The sequence below is a fragment of the Anticarsia gemmatalis genome, chromosome 10 (genome assembly GCF_050436995.1).
Source record: "Anticarsia gemmatalis isolate Benzon Research Colony breed Stoneville strain chromosome 10, ilAntGemm2 primary, whole genome shotgun sequence".
Classification (NCBI taxonomy): domain Eukaryota; kingdom Metazoa; phylum Arthropoda; class Insecta; order Lepidoptera; family Erebidae; genus Anticarsia; species Anticarsia gemmatalis.
The window spans coordinates 8926302-8938453 of NC_134754.1; the positions used below are offsets into that span (position 1 = coordinate 8926302).

General features: G+C 34.1%; 3 protein-coding genes across 5 annotated transcripts in view; 1 reads left to right on the top strand and 2 right to left on the bottom strand.

The window, feature by feature from the left end:
* Positions 1–8939, bottom strand: part of LOC142976176 (RNA/RNP complex-1-interacting phosphatase-like) — a 50975-nt gene extending 42036 nt beyond the window's left edge. For 2 of the 3 annotated variants that reach the window (XM_076119431.1, XM_076119429.1), the window contains exons 1-2: positions 8790–8939; positions 8632–8707 (exon numbers count right to left, since the gene is read on the bottom strand). In XM_076119431.1, coding sequence (XP_075975546.1) covers positions 8632–8707; positions 8790–8809 — 96 coding nt within the window. In that variant the 5' untranslated portion in view covers positions 8810–8939. The remainder of the gene's footprint in view (positions 1–8631; positions 8708–8789) is intronic. The other variant, XM_076119430.1, reaches the window with a different exon arrangement.
* Positions 8940–9144: 205 nt separating this feature from the next.
* Positions 9145–10588, top strand: LOC142975906 (protein DPCD). The gene is made up of 3 exons (XM_076119049.1): positions 9145–9821; positions 9930–10166; positions 10462–10588. The coding sequence occupies exons 1-3, from the start codon at positions 9438–9440 to the stop codon at positions 10564–10566; spliced, it is 726 nt and encodes a 241-aa protein (XP_075975164.1). The 5' UTR covers positions 9145–9437; the 3' UTR covers positions 10567–10588.
* Positions 10589–10930: 342 nt separating this feature from the next.
* On the bottom strand, positions 10931–12137 carry LOC142975899 (nucleolar protein 16). Its single transcript, XM_076119034.1, has 3 exons — positions 11945–12137; positions 11600–11857; positions 10931–11443 (listed from the first exon to the last, which is right to left on the bottom strand). Exons 1-3 carry the CDS (start codon positions 12040–12042, stop codon positions 11188–11190), a joined length of 612 nt encoding a protein of 203 aa, XP_075975149.1. The 5' UTR covers positions 12043–12137; the 3' UTR covers positions 10931–11187.
* Positions 12138–12152: the final 15 nt, after the last annotated feature.

Consider the following 12152-nt stretch of genomic DNA (forward strand, 5'->3'; position numbering starts at 1 on the left):
ACTTTGAACTAACTGTATTAGTTTTATTACGACGGAACTGAATTCTCACTTACAGTGAAGTCGATCTACGGCTAAATGTTTGTAACCCCTTCAGTAAATCATGGACAATGAAGAAATATTTAAAGATGGCTGCCGTACCCAACTGCTAGGAGATGTTATCGTATAACCGCAGATAATTTATCGACGGTTTATCACTCGATCTGCGTAATTGATACGGGTAAATAGTGGCGAGGCTCACTAGACTAGGATCAGGGCAATAAATAATATTCCGTTTACCTTGGCAACTAATTGAGGATATCACAGACATTATCGTCGTCGAAGAACCTATTTCTAGCTGAACCTAAGAAGAAGCATACATTTTTCTATCTGCCTATATTGTCTGCTCTGAAACTTGGCTTAAAATCGAGCTGTAAACAAACTGGAGCATGTATAAAATCCAAAATAATGTTTCATATTTTTTAAAGGGCACTTAGCCTCCTTGGTGGTCCATAACAAATGCAGTGCTATAATAGAAATGCCACCGAGACGCGTATTGCGACAAATAGCGCCAATAATAATTCGTGGTATAATTCGTGGCCGGCGCGTGCGCCGAACAACCGTCACTGATTGAGCATCGCATAAACTGCGCCACCCACCAGCTGTCATTTGCATTGTACACAGTTGTTCATAATAAAGAGAGGATATCTTCGCAGTCTGGATCGCACGGTGGTCTTTTATATGGCCGGCGTAATGAAAACTCACACTTTCTCCACACAATTGTAGGAAGTACCATAAATTCCCTATGGAGAAATAAATCAATAAACAAAACTGTGTCAATTATAATGGAGACTCTACGTAGAGATGAGTTCAATTCGTAATTCACTTGTTACTTGTATACAATAAATTTTAATTAACACTAATTGGAAGATGGCAGAAATTTCAAACAATTAGAATGTAGTGATTTAGCACATCTATTTCATTTAGGCCGGATATTTCCTTCGTAAAACCACTTTACACGAGGAATAATTTTAGAAAATCTGTTATGTATAAGTAAATGCATTAAAATACCCCAAGTAAAATTTTACAAAATCTTTCTCCTATATGCAATGTTTGTCTGTATACACACAATAAGCAACCCTCGGCATATACACCGGACAATTAAACGCAGCAATCGGCGATATATCACGGCACAAATTGGCAATCAACGAGCATTGATTAGTAGTCGAGACTCACTGCCTTCGCCGTCGGGGTCCCTTCGTGCCACACTACCACGGACACGTCCCTACCTAAGTGCAACCAGGCGCCACATAATACCCACATTAATTAATTGTCGAGCTCAATAATCATATATCAATTTCCCACAGACCGCTTAATGTCAACCCCTCCTTAACAATGACTAACATAATCAAAAAATTAAAGTGGCTAAATAAATGAGCTCATAACTTAACATGGTAAGTAATAGCAGACAGGGCGTTACCATCACGATTATCGTGTCCAGAAACCGTCGGTGACATCACCGTAATCATTCGGTATGAGAAAAAAATACTATAACACAACGAACAAAAATTAAACGATGACAACACTACATCAATAATACTATACATTTGACGCAATCGTATACGTTACAGACTATGTTTGACATACACATTATCATACCAAAAATGCATAGATCACAAAAACAAAGTGTTCCCAAACGGCTATTTTAAGATCAAACAGCTCGCTAAATAAGAGGCCATTAACACTGCCCACCACTATCAGCGACGCAATCAATACGATGCTAATCGACTCCGCGGCGGACTTCATTTTAGCACATCGATACTAATTACCAATTACCACGCGCCACGATCAAGACATTCGCCTAAGTACCCGTAAATAATATGCCATCAAAAACATTCTGTAAAAACCTCAAGTCTCGCCGTAAAAAGTTGTGAGATCTATATAATACCAAGTCGATTAATCTATTTAGTCTCTACTTAAAGGACCTTCTGTCTTAAGTTATTACGTATGTTATTATCATGCCAATTTTAAAAAAATACCTCTAAAACAAATAGACCGACCTGGCCATCGCATGATTTGATTATTAGTATGTATCACACTACACAGCACGACGAGAAGTTAATGCTCCTGAAATGTTAATGGCGAATTTGTGTTTTCTTGCGATGACCAAGTCGATCTATTTGTTTTAAAGGTATTTTTTTTTAAATTGGCATTATAATAACATACGTAATAACTTAAGACAGAAGGTCCTTTAAGTAGAGACTAAATAGATTAATCGACTTGGTATTATATAGATCTCACAACTTTTTACGGCGAGACTTGAGGTTTTTACAGAATGTTTTTGATGGCATCTCACTTCTTTTTGTAGAGCGAATAGAGCGTTTGCTCTATTCGCTATAAGTCCAATTTGTATGGAAAGCCGTATTTTTTTCATAATTCAACATATTTTCCTATGGGAATGTTGTTCAGTTTCATGGGCTAAACACCCTTACCCACCCTATACCCTCTCCCGTTATGTCTCATATAGTAGATACATATTTACACCTATTTATTTTATTTTCTACAGAAATAATAATTTAATTCATTAACTGCAAATGTAACCTTGTAATCTTATACATTTATATGGGATTACAAAGTTATTGTTGCAGTTAGTGTATTTAGAAAACTTGGCCGAAATTAGAAAATATTGAATTTTTCCCATGATTAAGACACTAAACCCTATTTGTATTCTAAATTTTAAGCTTCTAAGTCTGCTAGAAGTACCTTAAACTTTTGATGATCGGTGAGTCAGTGAGTCAGTGAATCAGTGAGTGACAAAATTCAAAATTTTAACAAGTTGTCATTCTTAAACTACTGGTTCAAATTGACTGAAATTTTAAATATACCGTGTTTATACAATGACTGATTATTTGCTGAAAATCCAGGCTTCTTGTTTTATCCACTACGAAATTATAGGGGTGTCAAAAATAGCCCGAATTGCTTCGAGAAAAGGATGTTACGGCCGTGCCGCTTTTTTTTTGCTCGACTTGCGGGGGCACTTCCGTGCCCCCAGATTATTACGTTCTGAAATTGTACTCGGAGTAAGATATCATGCTCTTTAAAACGCGTTTTCATTTAGAAAAAAACAATAACTTATTAATCTCAAAGACTATGCAAAAACAAGTACACATTCTGTAGCAGACAGATGGGTTCCGAAATCTGCCCCCAGCCCACCGTTTGACGCCAGCCGGAAACCAGACGGAGAGTAAATTATTGTCCTCCCTTCGACCAAATACAAAGAAGTCTCGTTTTTTCTGAACTTCTACGTATAATTGAGGTGTAATTTCGCGCACAATGCCAAACAATCCGGCGTTTCTAACGTACCGGTGCAACGTGACGTAGGGGACAAAAGAATTAAAGTTGAAGTAGAAAGTTCCATTGTCCAGAATGTCTTCTGATAGTTATGAATTACGGCAATCTTAGCACGGAATCCTTATGACTATAAGTTAAGGCGTCACTTAATATAGGTACAGCCTATCATAAGCATTATTTTGGTCAAGGAGTCAAGAAAAACTAATGTTATTTATAAAAGAATACTGTTAGGATGTCGATGTCGTCTGACGCAATAGAATGATAGAAGTCCGCCCGCATCACCGTCGTTACTGACGCTCGATCGGTTTCTTTATTAATTACTGGATCCTTTACACCCTGATGAATATTCAACACGGTGCGAGAACTAATTCAACCCGACCTTAATGCGGCGAAGGTTGGACTAGTTTTTAGTTTGTTTTACGAGCGTGTAACGCTATATCATTACAAGCCGATAAACGATAAGTGCAACATATTGGGGCTTTCGCTGTTGTCGGCTCAATAAAATAAACGGCTGATATCGACCTACATTACTACCCCGTGTTCCCAAGCCTGTCATCATTTTATGACTTTTTTATTTGGCCTGGTGGCCAGAGAAATGCAACACCATTCCCGATTCAGATTTCCACACCGATACTGAAGTGTTGTGTGTTATAAAATGGATAAATGAATCGTTTTGGAACAATTACGGTGCATTAGATCGCTTGAAATTTTTAATGGAATCATTACATAAATCATCAAATAAAATAAGCTATTGTTTATAAAATATTCCAATAACATCTAAAATGTTACATTCAGGATAAATGATTTACAGATCGTAAAAGGACAAAAATTGAAATCCGACACTGTCACTGATACATTGTAATAATCTTGTCTTATTATGGTGTGCTGTCATAATAGAGATTGAAAAACAAAACCAAGCGCATATTTCGAGGTGAACACAACCGTTCACATAGCTCTTTCTGCCTCAGATAGATGCTGTTAAACCGCCCGCTTCTATATAATTCTTTTAAGTGTTTTGGAGACCACACATTACATTTTAAATCGGAGACGAATCGATACCGATACCGATTTTGTTTCTAAGCTATATCAACCGCATAGCTATTACCTATTAAACTGATTAAAGCTGTGAGATATCTATCCACTGCATTAAATCGTGTAATGTATAGTCGATTCACACCTTCACAATAAAATTCTAAATAATCGTCGGTCTAATTGCCGAAGATATAATTCAGAATTTTGGGAGGTCTGAGATACAACCATATTAAAACGATTCACAAAGCTAGTATCGCCTTACCGAGAACATAAACATCGTAAAAATAATAGATAAAGAATGGCAGTGTTATTTTGGAGTGGCTGAGCTCTTACAACGGTTCAAAACAAAGTTATTGCGAGCACAATAAGAAATGGTTATCATTTTAAAGCCTTATGTCTCCATGTGTGCATAATAAGAACATAAAGTCGGACCAATTGTATTCGCTTGGCCTATAGGTGATATCGTAAAAATATATTGCGAAAAGAAAATATTGTTATGGGCCAGACGTTGAAATATTTGACCGATTGATACAATGCGTTATGTCTGGCATCTGTTTAAAACATCGCTCTTGCTGATGAAAGTCCAAACTCGATGCGACCTTAAAAGTAAAATAAGTACTCAGTAGCGGGTACATTAAGGTAAATGTAACAAGTACATATAATAAGTCTTCCATGATTCTATTCTCTTACTTTTTTATCTAACTACTGGAAATTAACATGAAAATTCATGCTGAAAAGGTGCCGTCTGCCACCTGGACTGTTGTGACGCCCTTGTAAATGACATCATTCATCACAATTATAACCACCAATGTATGAAAACAGCCTCTAAAACGGCAAAATGGCATGTATTCTCATATAATACATTTCTGTACTTCGCAAAAACTTCCCAGTGACTTAATAAAAGTATTGCCATTAGTTTCGTTAAAATATTTAAAAAAAATATGTTTGTATTTTAATTTACGATGAGAAAGCCTAGCTTAACAGTGGATCATAATAAAGTAACAGTTGTGGATCCATGAAAGATATCAAATTACTCCTACCGATTGCCATTAACGTAATATCCTTTATAACTCAAAGAGAACAAAACTATCTAAATTTATGACCAGATACCGTTGAATAAAGAAACGGAATCAAAGCGCCATGGATACCGTAAAAAGGGCTATATTAAAAAAAATCTAAAGATTATAGATAAAAAGAATCAAGTATTCATAGAGAGTGCGGTGCGAGGCACCCGCTGCTTTATCAAATATGGGATTAGTCCTTTCCATGCCGGGACCCGTTTCTTTTGTAACAAACAAATATTGTGACACGAGGTTCAGCAAATAAAGCCAAAATGGTTGAAGCAACTTCGGATGATCAACAATTCGGTTAAACCAGGCGGAAAAAATAGGAACTTGTGTTATGCGTCCAAAAAATTTAAGTCAGTATTCAGTTAATTATTAACATACTTGTTCGCCAGAAACGTGACAGATTTGATCACATTTAGTGCTTTTTATTTAATCCAGTTGTCGGAAAAGCTCAGTCATAAGCAGTCTGTAAACATCCCACGGATTCTGAGGGTGACATCAAAAGATGTAGTGCATCGTGCATGAATGAATATTAATAATTTAAGCGTTTAATACGGGCGACTATCATTAAATCTATCTATGAACTCGTAAAATTTGTATGACTTCTTTTCTTTCCTCTTCCATTATAAAGTTGTTATGGGTACCTAGGATTTATTTCCACAATAATAAGCAAGGAAAGATGATTTGGCAGGTAATTAGCAACAAGTACTACAAATGAATAGTCTGGAAGTCCAGTTCAGAAAATTCAATATCGCTTTATATCAAATTCTTAAGTGAGGGTGGGCGTATCTAATGGCACGCGCGCAATTCTCGCGTCAAGATTTGACCCGCATAGCCGGCTAGACGGACCCTGCAATCCACCCTAAATTGCGAGGCCAGGGAGTGTTGTGACGGTGTATTGAGATTCTGCTGTACATGACATTCAGAGATTATTGTAGTTTTTAGATCAAGCAAAGAAGGAAATAATACCAAAACAATAAAATCGATTATGAAAAAAACTGATACAAATACTTACTTATATTCCTATTTAGAAAACAGTTACAAAATGTAATTTCAAAGCCTTGCGCAATCATCTAAATAAAGATACCATGTACTAGCTTTTACCAAGAATGTTCTGTTGACAGTAACAATAATCAATGGAGTTAACCAACCCACTGATTCAACAAGAAGCCTTGTACGGAACAGTGCAGTATTAAGTTTTTAAGGATTAGCGTGATACTATGCCATGTGAACTTTCGTACATACACCTGCTTACCAGAAGTAATGATTGCTGAATAACGCTTTATGAGTTAAAGAAATATGAATACAACAAAAATAAGATTTCTAACCCGCATCGCAACGATTATTGTGCGATCTCAAGTGGGAGGATAAACACACTCGTGATATCGCAGCGATGCAAGCGCTATGCAGAACAAATTAACACAGATCGTCAAGAGACTGTGTTTGCCATCTAACTGTGGTACGGTCAAGTGAACGCCCAGGCAGGCAGACAGTTATACAAACACGCATTGTGCGTCGAGCTTGTGGACTAATAATGCATTTCATTGTCGGCTAAGCTCCGCTAATGCAGGTGCAAATGCTACCATTTCAGTAAGAGTACTTTAAAGTATTCAATGAGTTAGTCGGACATCGGATTCATCGTATTGAAGGTTTGGTTAAAGTACATGTGTTGCAAAAATATTTACTCATATATTATTTTTATACCAAAATTGAACAATAGCTGCTTATTGTACTATGCGATATGCAGCATCTATACCTTGAAAACGAAAATAATTTGATCTAATGACATGTGGTCGGCAGAAACCTCGCAATAATATTAAAATACGTAGATTGATTTATATAGAATCAATATCATAATAGATTACAGATGTACCTATACTTAAATCGGGAAAAGTGGCAAACCATTTTCAAGCCGAAAAAGAAAGCATCAGCGGGTAGATAAAATAACATGTAAATGTAATCTATACTTATTACTTATTACTTATAATATTATAAAGCTGAAGAGTTTGTTTGTTTGTTTGTTTGTTTATTTGTTTGTTTGAACGCGCTAATCTCGGGAACTACTAGTCCGATTTGAAAAATTCTTTCAGTGTTAGATAGCCCATTTATCGAGGAAGGCTATAGGCTATATATCATCACGCTACGACCAAAAGGAGCAGAGTACCAGTGAAAAATGTTACAAAAACGGGGAAAATTATGATTCTCTTATGTGACGCAAGCGAAGTTGCTCGGGTCAGCTAGTGTATGAAAAAGACTGAAAAAATATACTTGCTGCTGTATTCATAATTAATTTAGATCCACAAAAGGTAGTAAAGTAGAAAAATTATAAGTCAAAATTAGTAAATTAACAATTCACGAAACAAGTAACGCCACCTATATAAATACGAGTAAACTAATATACTCAACTCGTGGATAACAGATGGCACTGTTACAAAATCTTAAAAACATCAGTTTGAAGAACTCTAAACAAGAAACATTATACCTACATAACAGATCATTTTAAAGCAATCCTTAAATACTTTTCCTCTGTACATATTATGTATCAAAATCAGCAATTGGATTGCAAAGTTATTGATGATGATTGGGTAATCTGGAGCAACCACGAGGCTGTGTGACCCAATAACAGAGATTTTTCTTAATTTGTTATTAAATCAGGTGTTCATATTATACTTTTCAGGTATAAGTTCCAACTTTTTGCAGCACCTCTCTCAATATCAAAGTAAAAAATTCAACATTCTATATTCAGCATTTTATAAATAAGATAAGATAGTAAACCAGAAACACATGAATTGCACAAGAACAAAACATGGGAAAGCTTTTCTTTTAATATTTTCATCATAAAGAATGTTGATACTTTTAACAATTAATTGTATTAATAAATCTACCAACAAATCTTTTTATGAAGGGTCTTAACCTTTGCCTAAGATGCTACTGAACACTTAGAGCCTTTTTAAAAACATTTACTACTTTTATGTACATGCTTCAAGTTTAATGTTATGATAAAAATAATTGCACCAGTTATACATCTCACTAAGTAACATAGAATCTCTCATGCTCTGTCACACTGATAGCATTTAGCCAGTCTACAATTTCAGTTCTCTTTCATAACTTGTCAACATCAAGTGCAAACAAATGGTATCAACAGATCCAATCAGAATTATACAACTTTCGTGCATTTTCTTACTTAAATAGATATCAGACTTACTTTTTTAAGAGGTACTTTGAAGCATATTATTCTGGTCCCCTCAATAACATTTCCACAAGCTTTGTACGGTATCCACCTGGAATAATATTATACATTATAAAATAACCAATCACCTTAAGCAATTTACAGGTTATAATTTGTAAGTAATATACAATTACCTATCAGGAATAGCAGGCATTATGAATTTTCAACAAATAACTATCAATAACTTTATATTCGTAAATATTTACAACCCAGTCAAACATAACCTATAATTTACACATGACATTTCTGATTAATATGGATACATAGATTATAAAAACTTTTACAATACTCGAAAATATTCAAAATAATACACCCAGGAAATGATAGAAATATATTATTGTTACAAGTGTAAATAATAAGCTAAACAACTGAAGCTGATTTATAATCTCAGAATTAATAATCTCTCGCCATGAAAACAAAAAATCATGTTTATAATATTAATTTTGTTCAAGGGACATAGACAATACTTTTTACTATGTGCACATTATTTAATTTATTTATTTCCTGACTCAATTTCACTTTGATTCAAAAGTCAAAACTTTGTTTGTTTACCTTACGATTTTTGTTAACTAAGTGATTTACCAAAAACTTAGTAATATTAACAAGTGTGACACACATATTAACCTGTTTTTTTTAATATTTACAGCTTCATATTCTGAATTCTAATTTGGTTATCAATAAAGATCCAAGCATGGGACATTGTAGGTTAAAATTCTGTAAAGTATGTGTTATGTTTTAAAATAAAACTATACCTAACATGTCATGGTTGCTATAGAAACATTATGAAAAGAAAAGCTTGCTTGATCGAAGTACTCGAGGGTTCTGAAAAAAAAGCCAAACATACGATCTTAGAAAATACTAAACTATATACAAACGGAGGCGATTCGAAAATGTATAGAAATACTATTTGGTATCACTCCTTGCTTAGTGCTGAGAAATCTTGCTTGAAGGAGGATAAATTGAAAAAGATCCACTATAACTTCGAGGATGGCAAGGAAATGGTGGAAGAGTACAATGTGGAGACGCAAGTTTTATTGCGACGCGCTTGGAAAGTAAAAGGAAAGTTGGGTGGTGAAGGAAAATGGGAAGTGGAAATTGGTGATCCCATTCCTGATGCCACTCCTCATATTGATACTGGTATTGATATAATGGAATCTAAAGATCAGGTACCATCACACAGTCTTTTACTTAGAGCCTGATCAGAAATCACTAGAATAAAAATAATTTCTCATCTATGTATTGTCATTAATAATTAAATGTTATATATATTTCAGCCAATTCTTACTAGACGCAATACTAGAATTAATTTAGAATGGAGGATTAGAAATCTGCCTTATCCTATTGAAACTTATTCTATAAGTGCAAATAATGATGAAAGATGTATCATTGTCCGAACAACCAATAAGAAGTATTTCAAGAGACTTCAAGTTCCTGAACTGGATAGACTTAATTTGCCTATAGAACAGGCTAATATATCATCCACCCATCAGTTTCATACTCTAATCATAATGGTAAATATCTTTATATCAAAAGTTTTTTTTTTTTGCTTTAATTGCAGAATAATAATAAATTGTAAAATGTATTTAAAGCTGCACCAAGTGAGGCGCATGAAAATTCTAGGATTATCAATCATCAAGCGATACACCTGAAGCAGCATTTTCTTTATATTGGATACATCCCTGACTGAATGTCAAATAAATGGCTCTTTTATCATACTTATTGAAAGAGTCTAAAATGTTGTTATCATTATATGGTACTTATGTAAATCTTGCATTGATTACTATAGAATGAAATTTCATGTTTCAGTACAAAAAACCTCAACCAATGCTGGACATGGAGAAAGAGTGGTTCCAAGAATTGTCTAAGGTGAAACCAATTAAAGACATGCCCAGTGACTGTAAAACACAGTAAAATATACTTATTTACTCTAAAATATTGTTTTATTACCAACATAGCTGGATGGTGAAAAGAAATTATGTGTTAACCTACAATGAGTTGCTTTAGGATATTTTGATTTATTCCTATAATACCTTCTATAATTTACATTTAGCAAAAAGTTTTAAGTCTGAAAAAGTCTGTTAAATATAGGTTTTCTTTTAACAAATTAATTAAAAGCTGTAAATAGAGCTTCTGCCACCATTTTCTCAAAATGTAGTATGTGTGGATTGAAACATTATAGCTTATCAGCATCCAGCTATAATTTAAAATTACCTACAATATTAATCTACTATAAAGCTTTAAAAGTACCTAAACAGAACAGGGTTAAATAAAATCATTTGATACACTTATAGAATAGATTTATTTACATAAAAATGACAGGTTCCAATAAAGATCATCAGATATGGAAAGGACAAACACTATTAGTTAGTTTAAGAGATTTTAGTCATTTCTCTTAGATACTTATTGAAAATATTTTTGCAAACCAAATAATCACAAGCCTATCTAAAAATATTTGATTGAAACCAGCCTCAGCTAAACATAACTTACTGTCAAGTAATAACAACTACAATTCACTTATACTCTAAGATAAACCTAATCATCATCATCCATTATTAAGGCCTTTGCCAGTTTTTTCAATTCCTCTTCATCTTCCTCTTTATCTAATAGGCCCTTTGATGCTAAGTATTCACTGTATTGTTTTGGAATTCCCATAAATGTCTTAACCTTAGCTCTGAGCTGTTTCCATGTCTCTTGATAATAATTCTTCTTGTCTTTTGCCATTGCTTTGTAGTCATGACCATATTTGTCTAATAAATATGTTATGAATTCTACTTGTGGTTTTGGTAACCTGAAAATTAAAAAGAAAGACATAAATACATTATATCACACCTTCTTCCCAAAGGGGTAGGTTGAAATTGAAACCAGTGAAAGCGATAATAAATAATCAAATGAATTACAAACATTTTGCTTATTATACTGAATTATTAAACATAGTATAACTAACATAAATTTCCTTGCCCTACGTGCCCTTGCTTCTTTCTCCAATATTTCTACCACCTCTTTCTTTGGTACTGGAAGTACCTCTTCTTCTTCAATGTCACTATCAGAATCTTCCTGATTTACTATCTTCTTTGCCTGTCTCACCTTTTCTTGTTTAAAGTTGGGTATTTTTATGACTTTATTTGGATCATTGGCAAGTCCCATTTCTTTCATATTTCGTAACGAAGACTTCTTGAAATCCCACGCATCTTTTATAGGTTTGCTGTAATACAGTATAATAATTATTACATTTTAAGTATTATCATGAAACTATGAAGGTTTAGGAATAAAAGGAGAAAACAATCCTAACCAATTTACTTCGCCGGTACTCTTTTGTTTGATATGCATTCTCTTCCGGTTTAGTTTGTGGAGATACTTTTTCTTACGGTGTTGCTTTTTAATCTTCATATTGTCTTCTTAATTACACAATATTAAACACAGCTAAAAGCTATTGTAAACCTACTGTGCTTGCCTATTTGTATTATACCACGTGAGAAATGACAGTTATGACAAGTGTC